The 21,031-nt window shown below is 63.8% G+C and overlaps 3 protein-coding genes across 26 annotated transcripts in view; 1 reads left to right on the top strand and 2 right to left on the bottom strand.

The window, feature by feature from the left end:
- Positions 1 to 1,052, top strand: part of MADD (MAP-kinase activating death domain) — a 38,200-nt gene extending 37,148 nt beyond the window's left edge. For 21 of the 23 annotated variants that reach the window (XM_012725330.1, XM_012725329.1, XM_012725347.1 and 18 more), the window contains one exon: positions 62 to 1,052. In XM_012725330.1, the coding sequence (XP_012580784.1) occupies positions 62 to 166 (105 nt within the window). In that variant the 3' untranslated portion in view covers positions 167 to 1,052. The remainder of the gene's footprint in view (positions 1 to 61) is intronic. The other 2 variants (XM_012725348.1, XM_004682838.2) reach the window with 1 other exon arrangement.
- MYBPC3 (myosin binding protein C, cardiac) lies at positions 702 to 18,241 on the bottom strand. Its single transcript, XM_004683562.1, has 35 exons — positions 18,217 to 18,241; positions 16,912 to 17,178; positions 16,062 to 16,169; positions 15,857 to 15,964; positions 15,622 to 15,770; positions 14,748 to 14,865; positions 14,243 to 14,291; positions 13,949 to 13,978; positions 13,760 to 13,813; positions 13,095 to 13,115; positions 12,614 to 12,777; positions 11,853 to 11,985; positions 11,614 to 11,616; positions 11,389 to 11,513; positions 11,212 to 11,317; positions 10,941 to 11,107; positions 10,443 to 10,608; positions 9,762 to 9,868; positions 9,647 to 9,676; positions 9,067 to 9,206; positions 8,785 to 8,856; positions 8,010 to 8,169; positions 7,608 to 7,712; positions 7,221 to 7,409; positions 5,527 to 5,661; positions 5,184 to 5,351; positions 4,446 to 4,534; positions 4,109 to 4,304; positions 3,725 to 3,864; positions 3,378 to 3,537; positions 3,147 to 3,283; positions 2,720 to 2,906; positions 2,399 to 2,454; positions 1,048 to 1,140; positions 702 to 926 (listed from the first exon to the last, which is right to left on the bottom strand). Exons 1-35 carry the CDS (start codon positions 18,239 to 18,241, stop codon positions 702 to 704), a joined length of 4,182 nt encoding a protein of 1,393 aa, XP_004683619.1.
- Positions 18,242 to 19,742: 1,501 nt separating this feature from the next.
- Positions 19,743 to 21,031, bottom strand: part of SPI1 (Spi-1 proto-oncogene) — a 17,292-nt gene continuing 16,003 nt past the window's right edge. For both annotated transcript variants that reach the window (XM_004682829.2, XM_004682830.2), the window contains exon 5: positions 19,743 to 20,613. In XM_004682829.2, coding sequence (XP_004682886.1) covers positions 20,294 to 20,613 — 320 coding nt within the window. In that variant the 3' untranslated portion in view covers positions 19,743 to 20,293. The remainder of the gene's footprint in view (positions 20,614 to 21,031) is intronic.

The following is a 21,031-nucleotide window of genomic DNA, read 5'->3' as shown; positions in this document are numbered from 1 at the left end:
CTCTCCACATGAACACAGGTGATCGCGTGAGCTTGACGTTTGTGGTTTCCCTCCCCTCTAGGCCCACGAGATCTGCTACTCTGTGTTGTGTCTCTTCTCGTATGTGGCTGCAGTTCGGAGCAGTGAGGAAGACCTCAGGACCCCACCCCGGCCCGTCTCTAGCTGATGGAGAGGAGTCAGGCCCCCAGCCCAGGGGAGGCCGCTGCCTCTTGCCTCCCCGTGTGCACGACGCTGCTGTGACCGAGGAGTGAAGGACGTGTGTGCCCTGCAGGCCCTCGCCATGGCTTAGCTGGTGTCTAGTTAAGTGTGTGTCAGCGTGTCTTGGAGTGTTGTCACAGGGCCGTGTCCCCCGCTCCTCCGCTCCCAGAAGACCAGCCTGCTGTCCCCTCAGGGCTCAAGAGTGTTTGTGTGTGTCTTGTCCGTTGGGCCATTGGCTCCTAAGAGCTGAACCCAGGCCAGTGCGAACCCACTTTTGCGTGTCCTTGAGATACTTGTGCTGTGATGCCTCGGCCCTGGGGTTAGGACCTGCCAGTGCAGGTCTCTGCCCCCCTGTCCTCTGTGCTGGCACAACGGGGTGCCGAGAGCAGCAGCCCCGCGGTGGTGGAGAGAGGCGAGCTTGAGGCCTGTCCCCAGACAAGGGTGGGCAGGGGAAGGGCAGAGCAAGGGGTGCTGGCCGCGGATGTGTGGCAGCCGCCTGCTTCCTAGGCCTTGCCCAGCGGCAGCACCGCCGCCTGCTGTGGTTTCCGCCCCGGCCGCGCGGCGGCGCTGTGGGCCGCTTTTTGCTGAGCAGCGATTGCCCGTGGTCTCTCTGCCTTTGGCGGGAGAAAGCAGACTGGTGGGCTGGGAGTACCCCCGGGCCCCGAGCCAGGGCCGGCTGGTGAGAGGCCGAGCTCGGTGTACAGCTCTGAGTCTGCGGGCAGCGTCTCCTGGCAGTGGGTGCCAGAGAGAGAGGGGCCCGGGGCTGGGGAAGAGATCATTGTAAATATTTCTGCTCCACGTTATTTATAGAAAATGTACAGACTTGTGAATGTGAATAAACGTCCTAACCCCCCCTTGGGCTCCTGGCTGCCTGGCCTTGAAGGATGCCTCCTTGCAGCCAGGCCTGGCGAAGGCTGACCCAGCACTCTCCTCCGCCTTGGGCTGGAGGAGGAGGGAGAGGGGGTCTGACTGGTCTGAGCCCAGGCCAGCAGGGTTCCTCCCTCCCCACCCCTACCCTGTCCCCCCCCCAGAGGCTGTGGGCTGTGGCCTTCCCTCTGTCTCTGCAGCTGTGGCTGCACTGTTGAGAACTGGCCACTAGAGGGAGCAGCGCCTGAGCAGCGACTACTCGCACAGTGAGAGAAAAACCAAGGCTAAGGGTCCTGGCTGCGGGCCCCTGGCAGGTGCGGCCCAGAGAGGTGTTATGACCTCACTAGGACCTTGGGCTCGTGGCCCCAAGTATCTTGGCTAGAGCTCTGAAAAGCCACTAGAACCAGCCCACACGACATTTCCCTTATGCCATGGAAAACCTCTGGCCCTCACATACCCCAGCAGGGCACCTCTGAGACCTGCTGGCTTCCTCCTCCCAGGAGGAAAGGGCGGGCGAAGAGTGGGGCAGAGCGGGCCCCAGTGTCTTGGGCTGGACAGAAGGGCTTTCCCAGCGAGTGATGGGCGTGGGGGCCTGTGGGCTGGTTGCTCAGGGGCCAGAAGCAGCCTCGTGCAGCTCCTCTCCAGGACTCTGGGCGTGGGAGCACGCCCGGGCCACTGTGCCACGGGCCACCGGGACAAAGTAGCCAGCCCGGGCTGTGCAGGGGAGGGGGGAGCCCAAGCTTGGCGCTGCCACCGACGCGCTCTCCGCCCGCCGGAGAGTCTGCCCCACTGAAGAGGGTGTGCGGTGGGGAGGCGCAGGCTCGTCTGGCGTGGGCTTCCCGAGCCGGCGCTCCCCGAGGCCGGAGACAGCACCTGCCTCCTCCGCCCTGCACAGCAAGCGGGCTGCCGTGGTCACTGTGGGAACTGGCGCCGGGTGAGAAGAGGCAGACCCCGGGGCCGGCTCATCTTTTATTGCCCGTCCACACTGAAAGGCAGGCGCGCAGGCCGGAACGTCAGCCCCACCGGCGCTTCTCGGCCCGCCCGCCCTCTCTTCGCCCCAGAGACCTGAGAGTTTCCAGCAGCAGCTCTCACAGCAGCTTCAGTCTGCACAGTGCCCGCCCCCCCGCCCCCCACTCCCAGAGCTTCCCCAGCGCAGCCCCAAGATACACACTGCGCCCGCGTGCACACACACACACACACACACACACAGCAGCAGCAGGAGGAGGCTTGTCCGCGCCCTGTGGGGCTCCTGCTATGCGGGTGGCGGCCAGTTGAGCCAGCTGAGCCTGTAACATGGGTTCCCTTGTGAGTGAGCTGGCAGGGGCCAGCTCACTCCAATTTCCTGGCTGCCCTGGACCAGGGGCCAGGACTGAGCCTCTGATTTGGGCCCTGAGGAGTCAGGCAGTCAAGAGCACATACCTGGCCATGGGCTGCCAGCCTGGTCACTGTGGCACTGCGGGAGAAAGGGAGGCCATGCCACAGCTGTGTTGCACCTCCCAGCACCACATGGGGCCCCCAGCCTTCCAGAGGGAGCCCGGAAGCCAGGTGCCCCCAGCGGTGACAGGGCCAGTGGGTGGCCAGGTCAGCAGAGTCCCAGCTGGGGCCGGCTCCTCACCCAGCCGGGGGCGGGGAGTGGGGGGCGGGGGCTCCTCACCTCGAACTTCCAGGCGGCACTCACACTGTGCCTCGCCTTGCAAGTTGGTGGCCCTGCAGACATAGACACCCCCGTCGAAGGGGCAGGGCTTTCTGATCTCCAGGGTCAGCACTCCCTGCTTGCTGAACATGCGGAAGCGGGCGTCTTCTCCCAGGTCCAGGCCATTCTTCAGCCAGGAGATCTTGGGCTGTGGATGAGTGCCAGGGAGGGAGGGACACGGAGTCAGCTGAGGGGAACCGGGGAGACGCATTTGCAGTACTGTCCCGGGTCCCAAACTATGCCCCAGGCCGGGGCCAACAGGGAGCCGGAGGGTGCCCACCCCCTCAGAGGAGCCTCGATGCCCTGCGGGGAAGCAGAGGCCAGTTGGGGGGGCCGCTGGGCCCTGCCTCTCCCCCCCCACACCCAGCCAGGGTCCTGTCTTCTCGACCTTGGGGCTACCCCGGACAGCGCAGCAGAGGGTGGTGTTGTAACCAGCGATGACGGAGCGGTTCACTAGGGGGTGGGTGAAGCTGGGGGCCTCAGAGAAGTCCAGGTCCTTGTAGTTGGGTGGCTCGTAGGCGATGCCTGTTGGCAAGAGGTTGTGATGCCTGTAGGCAAGAGGGCCACCCCGAGCCAGGCTCCCCTCCGCTCCCCCCCAGGGAGAGGAGTGAGACAGCACCTGGCCTGGGGATAAAGACAGCTTCCTTGGTGGTGGCAGCTTTGTCACTGGGCCCCACCACGTTATTGCTGAAGACCCGGAAGTAGTAGCCGTTGCCGATGATGAGCTCAGACACCACGCAGTGGGTGCGCCGGTAATGCTCCAGCACCGTGAACCACTCCTGCGGGTGGGGGGAGGCACGCGGCCTCGAGGTCTAGGCCTCTCTCGGCAACCCTGGGGTCAGCACCCCAACCGCGGAAGGAACCAGACCAGAGCAGGAGGGTGAGAGGGGAACCCATAGTAAGATCAGCCGGGGCAGGTACCCCGGCCCTGGGAAGCTGCCTGTGGGGGCCAGGCCCCCACCTCACCATGGTCTTCTTGTCAGCTTTCTGCACTGTGTAACCCAAGATCTCTGTATTGCCATCATCTTGGGGTGGCTTCCACTGCAGAGCCACGTTGAAGCCCCACGCCTCAGTGACCAGGAGATCCTCGGGGGGACTCGGTTTGTCTGCAAGACAGACCAGCTGCCCACCACACCTCCTGGCCCTGGGCGGGAGTGACTGCCAGGCCCGGGCCCCTCACCCCTGCTGGCCAGGACCTGGTCTGCCATCTCCTCCCGGGCACCCAGAGGAGGCCCCAGGACTGGAGGAGGGGAGGCTCCCGGTCAGGCTCTCAGGCCTGGCGGCAAGCCCTGCAGCCCAGCTCGGGGCCTGGAAATGAGTGGGCTCAGAGGGGGGCCCACGGGTACGCACCGATGACCTGTAAGACCAGCGTGGCCTTGTCCTCCATGTTCTCGATGCGCAGCGTCACCTGGTAGGTGCCCGAGTGGGCGCGCCGGGCGGCCCGGATGAACAGGATGGTGTCCGTGGGGCTGTTGCGAATGCTCACCTCCCCGTCGGCCAGCGGCTGCCTCTCTTTAGTCCAGGTCACCTGAGGCCGGGGCTTGCCCTGTGGGGAGGGACAGCTCACCCCCAGCCCGGCTCTCCCTGGGCGAGGCCTCAGGGTCTGTCAGCCTGAGATACATCCATTTTCTAGCTGTGGACAGCACATTGGCACCTCTCCCTTGGGCACAGGAAAGGGCAGCCCCACCTGGAAAGGAATGAGGAGGTTCACGGACTCCCCAACCTTCTTCTGGATGGTCTGCCGCAGGTGCCTGGGCAACTGGAGCCGGGGCCGCTCTGTGGGGACAGAGGGGCTGCTCAACGAGGGCCCCCACTGCCCAGGCCCGAGGCCCACCACAGTCTTCTTGGCAGCACCCAGACCGCTGCCATGACGGAAAGGCTGCCTGTGGGCTTGCCCCTCTTTGAGCTCCTCTTTTAACCCCAGCCCCCAAGAAAACTGTACAGCGAAAGTTAAGTGTTTGAGACTGGGATCAGAGAGGGAAAGCAACTGATTTGAGGTCACACAGCTAGTACATCACAGGTCAGGAGGCACATCTAGGTCTTGGGACTTTCTGCCCCATGCTGTTTCCACCCATTTGCTACCTCTTCCCACCGCAGGGGCCGATGCTTACACAGTTGATCCTCTCGGGTCCCAGATGGGCCAGCGGCCCCCAGACGGGCTCTCTGCTCCGTCCCGAGCACAGGGACAGTCCCACGAGAGACTCGCGGAACTGAGCTTGAAGACGGTGATCGAATGACCTACGTCTTCCCTGTTCTAGAACTGGGGGTTGACGTGGAATGACCCCGTGGGCCTCCCTGTGCATGTCCGCCCTAGGCCTGGGGCCTGGACACAGCTCCGCTGCCCCTGTGCAGCCTGGGCCCCCCTCAGGCAGGCTGTCCCTGGCCACCCCCACGCCCATCCTGCGCCGCGCCCAGGGCCACTCACGCAATATCTCCTGCACGGTCACAGGCTCCTTGGTGGTGACGGGGGCCCCGGGCCCCGCCACGTTGTGCGCCCGCACACGGAACAGCAGCCGGGCACCCGTGGGCAGGTCCTTCACCAGCATGGACGTGCGCTCCGTCAGCCCCGGCAGGGCGGCCACCCACTCCGGGGCTGGAGGTGAGGACAAGGAGCCAGGGCCCGAGCAGCATCAGCAGCGACACCCCGCCCCCCGCCCGCCCCCTCCCGGGCGATGGGACCCTCTGCAGACAGGCCCAGCAGGGTGGCACGGGCGGGCCCGGAAGAAGGGCGCTGGGCGCAGAGCACCCGGGGCCCGGCGGCTACTCACAACCCTCCAGGGAGTACTCCACGCTGTAGCCGTCCAGGCCGCCCGCTCCCACGCGCTCCGGGGGCCGCCACTTGAGGGAGACGGTCGTGTCGGAGACATCATCCACCGCCAGGTGGGTGGGCTCGCTAGGGGGACCTGGGCAGAGGGGAGTCAGAGAGGCCTGAGCAAGGCTGTTCAGCCCGACCCCCAACGGCCCGTGGGACAGGCTTTCACGCACTTTCAGAAATATCCAGGCTCCAGGGCCTCTTCCCCGGTGGCACAAGGGGCTGGGTCTGAGCACTACGAAGCTGGCCACAGCCACTGCAGCACCAAGTTCGATTCCCGGCCCGGGAGCTGACCCACATGGCGTGGCAGACCTCTCCTGACCCACCCACCGCTCCCCTCAGCAGTGGATTTCGTCACTCTGCCTGTTCTGCTCCCCACTCTGTCTGGTGGGTCCTCTCACCGCCCATATCTCTGGCCTACAACCACGCTCTTGGATGCATAAATAAATACATCTTAAAATATATATATTTGGGGCCCTCCCTGGTGGCACAGCGGGTTAAAGCACAGCACTGAGAATCTAAAGTCGCTTCCACATGAGTTCGATTTCCGCCTGTCCCGGAGGTGACCACATGGCGCGGCAGACCTCTCCTGACCCGCCCGCTGCTCCCCTCAGCAGTGTACTTCGTCGATCTGCCTGTTCTGTTCGCCGCTCTGTCTCTGGTGAAGCCTCTCACCGCCCCTGAGCCTCTTGCCTGTACCCCAGTTCTGTATACACACAAATAAATAAATTTTAAAAAAAAAGTAAATTAAAAAAAAATATATATATATATATATTTGGGACATCCATAGATGGCTTTAACACAAACAGCCCCCACAGCTACAAAAGGGATCTAAGCAGGAAAAGAGACCCAGATGCTGACAAGGAGCCACTTCTCTCAGCATCAGAAACACTTTTGAGGAGTCCAGGGACAAGCCCCCTTAAAACGGTAGACATCCCTGGTCCCCAGGGCGGCGAGCCAGCAGGGGCTGAGCAGAAGGACCCTGGGGGGCCAGGATCTTCTCCCCACAGCCACCCCTCCCTGGGCAGAGGGGGTATTTGGCCCTCCCACAGACAGCCGCCAGCCAGAGTCACACATCCCAAGGTGTCCCGAGAGCCGGCCACACCCCAGCTCAAGCAGCCCCCATTACACAGATGAGGTGACTGAAGCTTGGAAGCTTGGAGGAGAGACGGTGACCCCGATGACCCTCCTAGGGCAGGGACCCGACCACAGCCCCACCTCCCGTCCAGTCCAGGGCTCTCCGGGCCCTCAGGCACCCACTGCCCTTAGCCTGTTCTCCGTGGCAGGCCGCGGGCTGTGGGAACCGTTATTGATCTAGCCACGGCCTGATATCATGGTGCCCTGCCTGCGTTTTCTCATTCCACCCAACTGAGTCCGGGGGGGTCCCGCCCCATTTCAGACATGCGGGGAGTGAGGCTCCAGGGGAAGGAAGGGGCAGAGTGGGTGAGTCTCAGCCACCTCCGCCGGCCAGGCGGCCTGGAACACGGGCCTCTTAACCTCAGGGACCCTCGCATCCTTCATCGGTGACCTGGAGACAGTCGTCCCCAGCACCAGGGACGAAAACGCCCGGTGTGGTGGCCGCCCACAGAGAGCGGCCGGGACGGGGCTGCGTGGGGGCGGCGCGGGGGGCCGCGCGGGGGGCGGGCTCACCGATAGGCATGAAGGGCTGCGAGGCGGGGCTGGGCCGGGACATGCCGACGGCGTTGACCGCGTAGACTCGCACCTCGTACACCACACCCTCGATCATGCGTCTGGCCTCGTGCTGCAGCTCGCGCAGCAGGTCGAAGTTGAGCCGCATCCAGCGGTAGCTCTTTTTCTTCTTGCGCTCCAGGATGTAGCCTGAGGGCCGGGAGGTGGGAGAGCTCTGGCAGGGAGGGGGGAGGGGGGTGGCGGGCCCAGGCTCCCGAACCCCCCTCCCGCCCCCCACCGGGGGTCACTGGCCCTTCTCCTCTGGTCCCAGTCCCCTCGTCTCCTGCACTCTCTCCTCCTCGCCCTCCCGCCCCCCACCGGGCTCAGTCCCTGCGCCCTTGAGCTCACCCAGGACCGGCTGCCCGCCGTCGTAGGCAGGGGGCTCCCACTGCACGGTGCAGGAATCCTCGCCCACGCTGCTGATCTTCGGGGCCGCAGGGGCATCCGGTACATCTGTGGAGTGGACCCACATCAGCCTTCTCTGGGCCCGGGCCAAAACTGCTTGTCCTCTCACCACCCCCAAATAACAGCAACAGCTGCCCACACCACCCTGAGCCCAAGCGATCCGCCAGAATGCGGCGCTGAACACATCTCCAGCCTGAGATCCACTCGATGATTCCCCCCCGCACAAATTCACACATATCCTAGCCCCAGGACCACCGTGTTTGTTGAGTGACTAAATGAGTGACGGATGGAGCCTCCCTGGCTGCCTCCGTCTTCCTGGCCTCAACGCTGGGTAGCTGGCCTCACCGATGACCTTGACCGTGAGGTTGACCTGATCCTCTCCCACGGGGTTCTTTACTGTGACCATGTAGACACCCTCATCTTCCTTCTCTGCGCCCTCGACGGTGAAGATGCTTCGATCCTTGGTGGTCTCTACCCGGACTCGGCCCTCAGTCTCACAAAGCACCTGGGGTCAGGAGTGGGAGTTAGGGGGACAGGGTGAGTCTGTGCTGGACCCCAGAGGCTTCGACAGACTCTAACAGCCAATAGGCCAAGATGGAAACGGAGCTCAGAGACCAGCCCAGGCGCAACTGAGCCTCTGTGTGCACCTTATGCTAAAGCGTTTATTTAGTGCCTGCCAGAGGCAAAGCAGGAGGGAAGGGCCTGGCTATTGTGTAGCTTGGTCTCGAACTTAGGCAATCTCCTAGCTCTGTGCCTTGGTTTCCTCAGCCGTCCAATGGGGATGATACAACAAAAATATTGTGGGGCTCCACAAGGTAGAGGGACCAAGAGTGCCCAGAGGAGGAAAGACCCAAGCGACTGGGGTGGTGGGGGGAAGCTCCCCTCACTGAAGAGCCAGGAGAGCCGGCTCCCTACAGGGAGCAAGCGCAGACCTAGGCAGCTCAGCCCCTGGCCTTGTCGGGGTATGAACACAGACTTGCCCGAGGTGTGGAGGCCCACAGAGGCCCTTCCGGGGCAGGCGTATGGCTGGCCAGATGTGGCACCCAAGGGGGACACCTCGCGGGCAAGGCCAGAGATGTCGGAGGGCGAAGGAGCAGCGTCCTGCTTCAGCCACACTTACCTTCTTGTCAAACACCCACTCGTCACTGGCGCCCGCATCCCCTGGGGCATCGGAGGCTGGCCCAGACTTCCCCTGGGAACAGAGCAGGAGGGGAGGGCGGGGGAGGGGCTGGCTTAGCCTGGAGGGTTTGGGCCAGGCCCCCCTGTTTCCCCTCTGCCAGCCCCTGGCCAGCCAGGTTCCCACGCGGGTCACGTGGACGTAGGGGGGCGCAGGCCCCAGCCTGCGGGTCCCGCGCACCCACGTGACAGGCGGGGGCACGGAGGGCTCCCCAGGGCCGCACACCTGTGTGATGACCTTCTGCCAGATGACCGTGGGCGCGGGGTCCCCGGAGATGGGGACGTCGAGGCGTAGCTTGTTCCCAGCCACGACCACAATAGTATCGGGCGTGCGGCCTGGGCAGTCCAGGTGGATCTTGGGCGGTTCTGGGGGAGGGGACACAGGTCACAGGGGAATGACTGTTTGAACTTAATCACCATGGAACCCCCTTTACATGCAGTATCAGATTAGGGGGACTCCGTTTGGAAAGCACTGACCCAGAGCATGGATGATTTGTCTGAAGTTAAGACTCCAAAATACCCAATTAAAGTTCCATGTAAAAACGGGACAGCTACTTCTAGGTGCCCAAACGCAGGAACAACAACAGCCTCGCATCTGACACCACCTGCAGCAGCCTCTCTCCCTCGGGAACCCACAGTGGGGGTGAGGAAACTGAGAGCCAGAGGTGGTGGGGACCCCCATCGCGGCTGGCAGCTGGGCAGCCCAGGGGCCCACTCTGGAGCCTGCTCTTCCCTCCACCTGCGAGTGGAGGGGACAGAGGACAGGCCAGGGTGCTGGGAGGCAGCACTGGGGTCCCGAGACTCACCCTGCCTGGGCACAAAGTCGATCTTGACCTCTGCAAGAGAAGGAAAAGCAAGTGGGCCGGGCGAGGCAGGGCCCCGTGGCGGGGGACCCCACAGCGGAGCGGGGTGCCAGCTCACCCATGAAGTGGAGCTTCGCAGACAGGTTGCAGGCGAAGCCCTCAGGCACGAAGCTGTAGTCGGCCTCGTCTGCAGGCGTGACATCGTCGATGGTCAGCTTGTGGACCCTGCGGGAGGCAGTGGCTCAGGGCCCCCCGCCCGGCACCCCTTGCCTCACGGGACACCTCACAGGGGCCCCAGGGGGCCCTCACTCCATCGGAGCCCATTGTGTGCTGCTGTTTTGAATTCTTTCCCTATTTTTGGATTCTCCAGCTCGTTAGGGTGTCTGCAGGGGATAGGCAGTGTGGGTGTCTCTGGGCTGGGCCCTCGGAGACTGGGCAGGGACAGGGCCTTAATCCCCATGACCCTGGGGCCAGCACGGCCGGCCCAGGTGCTCAAGCACGTGGAAGAGAGTGGGAGAGAGGGAGGGCCCGGCGGGAGCTGACCACCCCTGGCCTCCTGCCCGGTCACAGTTTGGGGGAGGGGCCTGGGGGCTCTTTGCCGCTGCACCTCTCTTTTCTTTCTATCTCTGGTGGACGCTCCTCCTCCCTCTCGCCCGTCTCTCCTTGTCTTTCTGTCCACGTGTCCTTTTACTTCATTTTTTCTCTGTTTTGATCCGTCTTGTCCGTGTGTGTGTCTGTCTCTATAGCTCTCTGTGTGTCTCGGTCTGTCGGTCTCTGCCTGTCCCAGCCCCACACTCACCGCCCAATGTGGGTCACTTTTATGCGACTGTCGGGTACCAGCTCCTTCCCGTTCTTCAGCCACACGCCACGCACGTTCTCATCCGACACCTCACACTTGAACACCGCCTGGTCCTTCGCGCCCACCGTCAGGTCCGCGATGCTCTGGTACACCTCCAGCTTCTTCTCTGGGGGTCGGGCAGAGCCAGTGAGCTGTGTGTGTGTGTGTGTGTGTGTGTGTGTGTGTGGTCCTTGTGGAGGTCACACGGGTATGTGGAAACGCTCGTGTGCACATAGAGTAGATCTTGCCTGCACACCAGATGGTGCTGTGCAGACCAGGGACCTCAAGTGTGGGGGCCGGCAACACTGACCAGGCCCAGCTGACCGCTCACCCACAATCTCTGGCTGGCCACCCAGTACCCCCCCTTTCTCAGGTGACCAAGGGGAGGCCTGGGGTGACAGTGACTTTCTCGAGGCCCCATGGGCCTGCCTCCTGGAGGCCGGGCCGAGGCGGCCTCACCCTGCACAATGAGCTCGGCCAGCGCCTGGCCCCCACTGGTGCGCAGCGCATAGTGGCCGGCGTCCTCCAGCGTGGCCTCGTTGATGATCAGGTGGTGCTTCTGGCCGTCCTTCTTGAACCGGTATTTGAAGGTCTCCTCCCGGGTCAGCTCCACCCCATCCTTGAGCCTGGGGGGGTTGGGGGGGTGAACAGCAAGGCCATGGCCTCCTCCTCCTCCGGGGGCGTTCCCGGCCCCCCACCCTGCCCCGTGCCCCGACAGTCCCAGACTCACCATTTCACCTGCGCCCCCTCTTCAGACACCTCACACTCGAACTCCACACGCTGTCCCACCATCACCAGCTGGTCCTCCAGCGGCCGTGTGATCAGCACCGGGGGCTCTGTCCGGGCAGGACTGCATGATGGCCCTGCCCTCTGTTGCCCCCCCACAGTCCAGGGGTGTCAGGCCCACCTTTGACAAACAGCTCGGTGCTGCACTTCTCGCCCCCCACCACACACTGGTAGGCCGCGTCGTCCGCCAGCGAGCACTGGCTGATGGTCAGGGTGCGCTTGTTGCCGACCGACTCAAAGATGTACCTGCACGGGGCGTGCACTCAGCCGGTGCTCTGGAGCCCCAGCACACACCCCCACGGGAGCCCTGCACCCCCACCCAAGCCTTCCCGGAGCGGGGCCTTACTTGCTGTGGGATAGGGGTCATTCAGCGGCCCCGGCGGGATGAAGCCAAACCAACCAGGAACGGAGCAAAAACAGAAAGAGGAGAAGTTAGGTCCAGAAAAAAAGAAGTTGGAGACGGAGGTAGGGACAAGAACCAGGCAGGCAGAGACGGAGAACAGCGTGGAGGGAGAGATGGGGGAGCAGGCCGGGAGCGAGCCCCTGCCTGAGGAAACCCCCACTCGCAGGCCCCGCCCGGCCCACCTGCCGCTCATCTGGATCTCCTGTCCATTCTTCAGCCACTTGACCTCGGCGTCGGGGTCGGCCACCTCCACGGTCAGCCGGATCTTCTGGCCCTTGCTCACCTGGTAGGCTGGCTCCAGCTTCTTCTGGAAGGCTGAGCACTACCCTCAGCCCCAGCACCCACACCCCTCCGGGGGCTGGCCCTGGGGTCCGCCCTCCTGCCCCCCCATGACTGCTTCTTCATCTCTGTTCTCTGTGTAGTGACCGCCTTGTTTCTCAGTCCTCCTCTCTGCCCTGGGGGCCTCTCCACCCGCTCAGATCAAGGCTGGGGCTCCGGGCTTCCAGAAGGACAGGATTCCGCCAGAGAGATGATGGGATAAAAGGCCTCCTCTTTTAACAGCACCTCAGGTTTTTGTGTGCTGGGGTGCACCCCCGCTTGGCGGGCTCACTCTCCAGAGGCTCTGTCAAGCCTCCCTGGAGAAGGGTAGTCTGAGTCCGCTCCCCTGGCCTGCCTGGGGGCGAGGGAGCACCCCACGCGAACAGGGAAAGAGGGGTCGCCCGCATGTTACTGGTGAGGCGGGTTAACCCGTGCGGGTCCTTCCCTGGTGGCTCTCTCCGGACTAGCCTCGGCCTTCTCTCTGTGCAGAGGGGCTAGCCTGTTTCCCCCCATGAGACGGGGGTTCCCCTGAGTTCTCTCCTGGGCACCTGGGGCTCAGCTGCACGCTCCTCCTTTTGGGGTGTGCGGGGTGGCTGACCTTCTCGCTGTCCCCTGGGGGGGTTACCTGTGCTCTTCTTCTCGTCCTGCTTCATGCCCTTGAGCCTCTTGAGCATGCCGCGGAGGTCGGTGACCCCGTGCTGGAAGGCTATGCGCTCGTACTCCGAGGGAGGCGCCTGCCGCAGGATCTCCCACACGTCCTCCTCGGCCGGGGCTTCCAGCTTCCCGTCCCTGCGTGCCGCACCCGACGTGTGGAGTGGCCTCAAGGGGCGCCCCACGCAGCCCCCCTGTCCCGCCGCCTCCCCTCCCCTCCCCCCCGGGGCGCCCCACGCAGCCCCCCTGTCCCGCCGCCTCCCCTCCCCTCCCCCCCTGGAAAGAACAGGAGCTGCGGGGGTCCCTTCCCGCTGGGAGCTGGCCCCCTCAGCCAGCCTGTAGGGCGGGTTCTGGGGTTACAGGGCCTTGAGGCTCAGGATGGGGGTCTGGAGCTAGGGAGGGTTCCCAGCTCTGGAAGTCGGGGTGACAGATGCTGGACTTCCTCGGGCACTCACCGCGGGATCCGGAAACTGCTGCTCATGGTAGACAGAAAGGCAGTGGACACATCAGGGGTGCCCTCCCTCCCCCCCGCACTCACACCCCTCCGTCTACAGTGCCTCTCAGAGACCGCTGCACACGCAGCCTTGTTTATTCCCCCAGACTCCAGCAGGTGGCTATCAGGAGACCCCCGGGCCCCGAGACCCCCCGCCCAGTCAGTGGGGACCTGATTCCCAGCCCTGTCTCTCCCTGAGCCTAGGCAGACATGGGTGCGCATTCCCCCCCCCCCGCCCCCCCGTGACCTGTGGCCCCAGAGCGCCCACCAGCGCTTACTCTCTGTGCCAGCAGCGCGTCGGCCATGATGGGAAGTTCCGGAGACAGGGGAGAGGCCCGAGAAGATGCAAGTCAGAGGGGCAGCGGGGTGGGGGGGCAACTCCTGTGGCGTGGAGCCCCGTCCCGCATCTTCCGGTCCCCCAAGCCTATTGAATGTGCTACCCCAGACTGGAGTGTGGTGTGGCCACAGGATGCTGTGAGGCTGGCTCACAGCTGCCCTGACTTCCCGGCACCAAGATGTTCCGTTGGACAAGGGACAAGGAAACCAGCCCAGAGAGGCCCGGCGGGTCACCGGTGCTGGAAGCCACCGTGCCAGGACGGGGCTCACCACTGGCTGCTTGGGGCTCACCTCTTCTTGAGCAGCGAGCTGAAGTCCAGGGTGCCAGCGTCCTCATGGCTGTCACTGTGGAGAGAGACCCTCAGCGAGGCTGCCGTGGAAACTCACAGAAAAGGCCAGGGTGGGGCTGGGGGTGGGGGCATAGATCAAGAGGCCGGACGGGCTGCCCCTCTTGACCCCCCGGGTCTGAGTATGGGGTACCTGGTTCGCCGACTGCCTCCAGTCAGGCTCCTGTGGAGTGAGACTCAGTTCCTTATCTGTTCAGGGGTGCTTGCTCTCCCCCACCCCAGCCTACCCCCACAGATCACCTGTATCATCCCAGCCCTGGCCCCGTTCGGCCCCCCCCCCCAGCCTTAACCCCCACACATCACCCTCAGCCCTGAGCCTTACGTGGCCATGGTCCTGACCCCCAATATCACTCCTAGCCCTGCTCCCAAGGGGCATCAGCCCCCAGCCCTGACCCCCACCGTGCCCTGGGGAGAGACAGTCACTCACGTGCGGCGGAAAGCGGATCTCAGGTCCAGATCTCCAGGGCCAATGGCCTCTGGGTTCAAAGAGGGGGATGATTTAGGAGAGGAAGCTTCAGAGGGGCTGTCCCAGAAGCCCTACCCTGCATTTTTCAAGGTCACAGACCTGCCCACTCAGTGACCCCTTGAGAGTGGACATCTGCTCCAGGACCCCATAACCTGAGCTTTCCTCCAAACCCAGGTACCAGAGGTGTGGAGGTGTTTGATCGCTCAACTCCCCCTTCACCTGTTCACCTGGGCCAGGAGCTGGGCCACAAGCTGACTAAGACCCCAGATAAGATCTGGACTGGCCAGAGGACTCCCACCCCAACCCTGGAAGGCTCCCTGAATTTCTTTTATGCCTCTGCATGGGCAGCGTTGGGTCTGTGGTCACCAGCTGTCCAGCCGGGACTAGACGTCCTCCCCAGAGATGGGAAATGGAGTCATGCTCATGGAGCAGGGCCCAGGGTGATCCCCGCCAGGGCCCCCCTCACCGTGGACAGTGAGGTTGAAGTTGCAGCTATCAAATTTGTCCTTGGTGGTCACCTCACAGCGGTAGCCGCCAGCGGAAGTGACCTGGGCATCTGTGATGTGCAGCTCAAAGAGATAGACCTGTGGGGGTGAGATGTCCCCAGGACCGGGGGGTCAGGGGTGAGGCCTTCACCTCTGAAGGAAACTGGGGACCTCGTGGCCACCAACCTCACTCCTCAGGATGTTTTGACCCTTCCAGTTTGCGTAAATAAATAAAGACTTATTCTCAAGACCCACGACTGCCGGCTGTGGGCACGGGGTGGTGATACCTCATGCCTGTGATAGCTACAGGGCAAACGGTACCCACTTCAGACGAGGTGCATTCGTGCGGTGCCCAGCCCACACATCTGGGCATGGCAGCCCTGCCTTCCCAGAGGCCCCTTGCCTGGCCCAGCACCGTGGTAGAGTGGGAAGAGGAGAGGGAGGGGTCTTGGGTCACAGACAACCCCTGGAGTTTGGGTTACTTGTCTGTAGATTGAAGGTTTGTTCCGGGTGGTCACTGACGGCCCTTGATCTCCAACACCACCCACCCAGGGGCCTCACAGCCCGCTGGCTGGTATCTGCCACGCTTCATGACGTTCCCCCAGCCTTGCTGAGCTCCCCGGACCCCACTAGCCTTATTAGGGGGGCCTTGAGACTGCCACGCCCGCTTAGCCCCGTGCACCACAGGTCCCCCGAGCCTCTCCAGCTGTCTGCGCTCCCAAGCCTGCTTCCCAGACTCTCCACGGCACTCTGCACCTCCTATCTCAGGGTGCGCCCCAGGCCTCCCCGGCTACCCCAGGCCTCCCAGCAGCGGCGCCCCGCCCCTGGGGCCAGGCCCCGTGCCCTGTGGCCCACCTTGCTGGCCCTGTCGTAGCTGTCATGAAGCTGCAGGTGCTGGCCCACCTTGCTGCTCAGGTCCACCCACTTGCCCTTGAACCACTTGACCAGGGGCGGCTTCAGGAGGCTGGCCCCCCCCACACGCGCCGAGAAGGTGATGCTGCCTCCTGCAGGAGAGGGGCGGTGGGCGGGCTTGGTGGGCGCCCTGCCGCCTCCCTGTCCATTCCCCCCGGAGCTGCAGCCCCGCACTCACCCACGGTCACCTCGCCATCCTGTGGCCGCATCAGAAAGAGGCCAATGGGGTCATCGGAGGCACCAGCGCCATCGGGGACAGTAAGGCCATTCGGGGCACCATCGGGGGCTGCTGAACTTGGCCCTGTGAGAGAAGCCTTGGAGACCCGCCCTGGGGCAACCCCCTCCCAAGCAGTGGCCATGCCCTCCGTACTTCTCACCTTCACAGCTTGCAGGGCCTCCTTCCTGTTCTGTGGTGGGGGCCTGGGCTTCTGTGGGGGCTCCGGGAGCCTGAGCAGGAGCAGGAGGGGGGCCTGGTGCAGGCTTTTCCTTCTCTGGAGGGGTGAGGGTGGGGGGTCACGGCACAGCTAACCAGAGAGCGGAGCTCCTGTCCCTGGGGCCCGCCTCAGTCTTTGCAGGCTCATTAGCTACTGCAGGGGCTTCCCAGCTTCATCTGACCCTTCTCCCCGCTCCCCCAAAGGCTCCTCTTCTCCCTGAGTTTTACCCATCACCTCTGTGAGCTTGTGCACCCCCTCTTTCCTCAGCCTCCTCTCTCCCGAGCTTCACTTCCCAGAGCCCAGTTCTATGAAGCAACAGGTGTGGATAAAGATGTCCAAGGCTCCTCCTCTTCCCGCTCCCCCGTCCCTCGGTGCCTCTCCCATCCTGCTCCCCCTCACTGGCCCTCTGTCTCCAGGCTCTGCCTACACAGCTGCCCCTCCTGCGGTGGCATCAGACGGGCCCCAGACTGGGCTGGCCGCCTCCAGCCCACGGCTCCCCGGCATCCTCCAGCACACAGCCTGCCCGGCTGTCAGCTGTGTGGGGGTGTCCGTGGGGCGGGCAGGGCTAGGCCTGGCTCATGTCTGAATTTCCCCACCTCTGTAATGGCGGAACAGGCCAGGCAGCGCAGGGGGCACCCAGACAAGGTTTGCAGCTGAGAAAGGGAGAGGGCACCTTGGCAGAGGGCACAGCCCAAGCCAGGACAGGAGGGGGACAAAGCACCTCCTGTGACCTGAGGAGAGGAGAAGTGCTGGGGCTCCCCACCCCCCGAGACTCAGAGGAGGCTGAGCAGCGCCCTACCTGCCTCTGTGACCTTCAGGTCAAACTTGACCTTGGAGGAGCCGGCGATGACCGCATAGGACCCCTGGTCGGCGGGGCCCACGTCCCGCACCGTCAGCGTGTGCCGAGCGCCCTGGGCTGCCAGCCCGTACTTGTCGCTGGCGCTGATGTCGCCGCCAGCCCGCTGCCAGCGCACCTGCACCCCCGGCCGCTCCGTCGTGGCCTCGAACACGGCAGAGCTGCCGGCGGCCACCTCCGCTGACCGTGGCTTCTTGCTGAAGGCTGATACTGAGAGGCCGATGCAGGCTGGCAAGCGGCCCCAGCTGCACCCACACCCCTCCCCTGCAGCCCCCTTGCTAACTATGGTGATAAGCATTGGGACTCATCACCTCGTTTCCCCCCGGGGCCCGTGAGGTAGGCCTAGTCATGCCTTTTCTCAGTGGTGGAGGCCGAGGCTCAGAGACGTTAAGGCACTTGCTCAGGACCACACAGCCAGGAGGGGGAGCCAGTGCCGGGCCCCCTAACCTCCACGCAAGACTTCTGCTCCGTGTGTTCTTGGATTACCCACCTCCCTGCCTAGGGAAGCCCAGCTCCCCCTTCTGCCCACTATCTGGGGCCCTTGGCAAGGGACCTGCTTGGATGTGGCTAAATTTGTCTTCCACAGGGCTCTGGCTGAGAATCAGCACGAGATAAAGCTGACCTGGCCGGGCTGGGTGGGGGGCTGGGTTCCTGCCCTGGACAGAGCTGGCGAGGGTGCAGGCTGGGGCCGGGACCCTCTGTCCTTGACCTAGAGCCTCTTGGCCGTTCTCTCCCAGAACACTGGGGGAGGCCCACTGCCCTCCCTGCCAGATTTGTGCTACCTGTGGGGCCAGCGGGGTCCAGGTGCATAAAGCAGGGACTCCCACAGCTGGAAAGAAACAACCCAAACTCTCCTTGTCCAGATGAGGAAACCGAGACACAGAGAGGGGTGGACTTGTCCTGGAGCGTTCAGTGAGCGCTGGAGCAGACTCAGCCCGGAGCAGCCTTTCCCCAAAGACACACCCAGGCCGGGGATGGGGGTGGGGGCCAAATGGGGTCACTCTCCTGGAGGTTTCCCAGCGGGGCTGTCTCCCCTCTCTGAGTGTCTGGCCCCAGTCATCCTCACTCCCACCCCACGAATGAGAAGGGGAAACAGAGTCCAAAGCCCAGGAGGACAGGCCCCTGCCCTGGGGCTCAGAAGCCTTGTCCTCGTGACCCTTCAGGTATTCCTAGGCTTGCCCCCTGGCTGGACATGTCCCCCCACCCTCCCTGGACCCACACTCAGCCCAACCCCAAACCTGGAGCTACCTGGCTTCTTCCCCGGCTCAGGCATCTTGGAGAGGTCACTCCAGGAACCAAGCAGGCACAGACCACCCAAAGAATATCTGTGCCGGGGCCGTCCGCACTATATAAGGGCCCTCCCCCTCGCCCGCTCGCCTTATCTGCCTCCTGTCCAGCCACTGCTAAATATAGACAAATTCCACAGAGTGGCCCTCCAGGGAGAAGGTGGGGCTCCCCTGCTCCTGGCTGGCTCTGCCCTTTCCCACCTCTCAGCCCAATATGGTGTCCCCAATCCTTGGGGGACTCAGGGACCCTCCCAGTCCTGTCTGTGTGTCTGTCTGACGGGCAAGTGTACACTGTCCTCACTGCGGGGTGCGGCCGATGGCCCCAGGGCGCCCTGCTGGGCAGTGTGGGTGGTGCTTAGGTGCACAGACCTGAGTCCTGGCACCCACACTGCCTACCCTCCCTGGGCCTTCTTTCCTCCCCTGCAGAGTGGGGTTAGTGCGAGTGGCGCCCTCTTCACGGGACTGTTCCGCGAGTAAAGGGGTTTGAGAACTGCTCAAGGCCGTGCCAGGCTTGCGGGGCCCCAGCTGCGCAGCTGGCCTCATACTGTGGGATCCTGGGGGGCTTAGTCCGGGGCCTGGCGAGGAGGGAGCAATCCTGGGGGCAGGTGTCACCCAGGAGAAAGGGCTGGGTGGGCCCGCCCATGAGGGCATAGGGTACATTTTCCCTGTGTGCCGAAGTGCAAGCCAGAGGCAGAGTTGCTCCTGCTGAGTCACGCTAACCCCCTGTGGAGTGGCCTGACTCCCCTCGTGTGACCACCATTCCTCGGTGACCGTCTGCCCCCGTGACGGCCCCCTTCCTTACACACACACGCATCACAAGGCTGCTTCACAAAAACAGGTGAATTACATGTGACTGTTGTGGTTCAAGCAAGAGCCACAGCAGGGGATGCGTGCTTGTCCCCTACTTTCGGGGTTCAGAGCCCAGTGGGGAGGAGCCTGGTGGTTGGCCTGCAGGCACCCCTGTAGGCAAGGAGAGCATGTGGGAGGTGGGGTGCTGGCCCTACCCTAAAGGCCCAGGCCTGGGCCCTCCGAGGCCTGCAGGCTGCCTGCCGCCTGCCCTTGCTCCCTCGGAAGCAGGCTGCTCACGGGCTTCTGGCCCGCCTGTTTCTGTGCCACTCTGAGTTAGGAGTCTGGCTACCCTCTGGGGGTTCCCCTTGTCTGGGGTCCTGCAGCTTGCATTCTGTGAGGAACTCTGTGTCCATGTGAGGTCTGGGGCTGCATTCCTGCTCCTTGCCACGTTGAGTGGCACCCCATTCAGACATGTCACCCCACATAGAGTGGGACCACCTGCCCTCGCCAGCTGTGTGAGCATGGACACATACTTTGACCTCCCAGAGCCTCAGTTTCCCCATCAAGCAAAGTGCATTGACATGCAATAAATGGCCAGAAAACTCAGGGTCACTTCCATTATCATGGCCTCCATCCGAACGGAAGAGAACATGTTGAAACCTCATAGAGGCTTTTAAAAGAACGTGCATTTGTTGGGGTGTGGTGAGCTTTTATTGTCATTCTTCTAAGACTGCTGGGGATGCCTGTCCCCGCTCTAACCCCAGGCCAGGACTGTCATTTCTCCTCGGGTGCTGGCGTCCGGCATGGGCCAGGGTCCCCCATCATGGCGGGTGAGGCCGATGGGGAACATGAGACAAAGAGGCTGCACCAGCCCCAGAGAAGGTGCACAACGAATGCTGAGGCTGTGGCAGGACTCACTGAGAATAATTTTAATACCGGGGCTCCTTGAGGAAGGTGGGGAGGAGGAAGCAGACGCCCCATTTACACACATACCACGTCTGCCACCTCCCCGGGGTTCACCCCTGGTGGGACTAAGTCAGGCTGGCTCTGGGGAAGAGCCGGGTGGAGTCCTGGTGGGAGCTGAAGCAGGGGGCGAGGCGGCCCGTGGCGGCGGCGGGGGCCGGCGGGTGAGGCGAGGCCTGGCCGCCGCAGTCCGGCCCCTACCCCGGAGCGCCCCCCGGTGTCCGGCTGGGCAAAGGGTTAATGCTATGGCCGGTGGGGAGGCCTGGCGGCCGGGGCGCAGGCGGGGCTCAGTGGGGCGGGTGGCGCCGCTCGGCCAGGCCCCCGCGGCCCAGCACTTCGCCGCTGAACTGGTAGGTGAGCTTCTTCTTCACCTTCTTGACCTCGCCCGTCTTGCCGTAGTTGCGCAGCGCGCGGGCCATCTTCTGGTAGGTCATCTTCTTGCGGTTGCCTTTCTGGATGCCCCAGCGGTGGGCCAGCGCCTCCTTGTGCTTGGACGAGAACTGGAAGGTGCCCTTGTCCTTGTCCACCCACCAGATGCTGTCCTTCATGTCGCCGCTGCGCAGCAGGTCCAGCAGGAACTGGTACAGGCGGATCTTCTTCTTGCTGCCTGTGGGCAGAGGCGGTCAGCACCCAGCACGGCCCTGTGGGCCCTCACTGGGGAGGGACTCGGAGGGGCTGGCCCGCGGTGGCGACCCTCCCCCTCGCAGCCACATGCTCACACTGCCGCGCACGCGCAAACCTACACACGCGCACGCACGCACGCCCACGCCACGCATGCCCACACACACGCCACATACCCGCCCACACACACACGCACGCACGCACACGCATACACGCCCACATACCCGCCCACACTCACGCACGCACGCACGCCCACGCACACATGCCCACATACCCGCCCACACTCACGCACGCACGCACGCCCACGCACACATGCCCACATACCCGCCCACACTCACGCACGCACGCACGCACGCGCACGCATACACGCCCACATACCCGCCCACACTCACGCACGCACGCAC

This window comes from Condylura cristata, unplaced genomic scaffold (genome assembly GCF_000260355.1).
Source record: "Condylura cristata isolate star-nosed mole 26May11 unplaced genomic scaffold, ConCri1.0 scaffold00015, whole genome shotgun sequence".
Lineage (NCBI taxonomy): Eukaryota > Metazoa > Chordata > Mammalia > Eulipotyphla > Talpidae > Condylura > Condylura cristata.
Note: the sequence above shows the minus strand (reverse complement) of the source record. Positions and strands in the feature narration are given on the sequence as shown.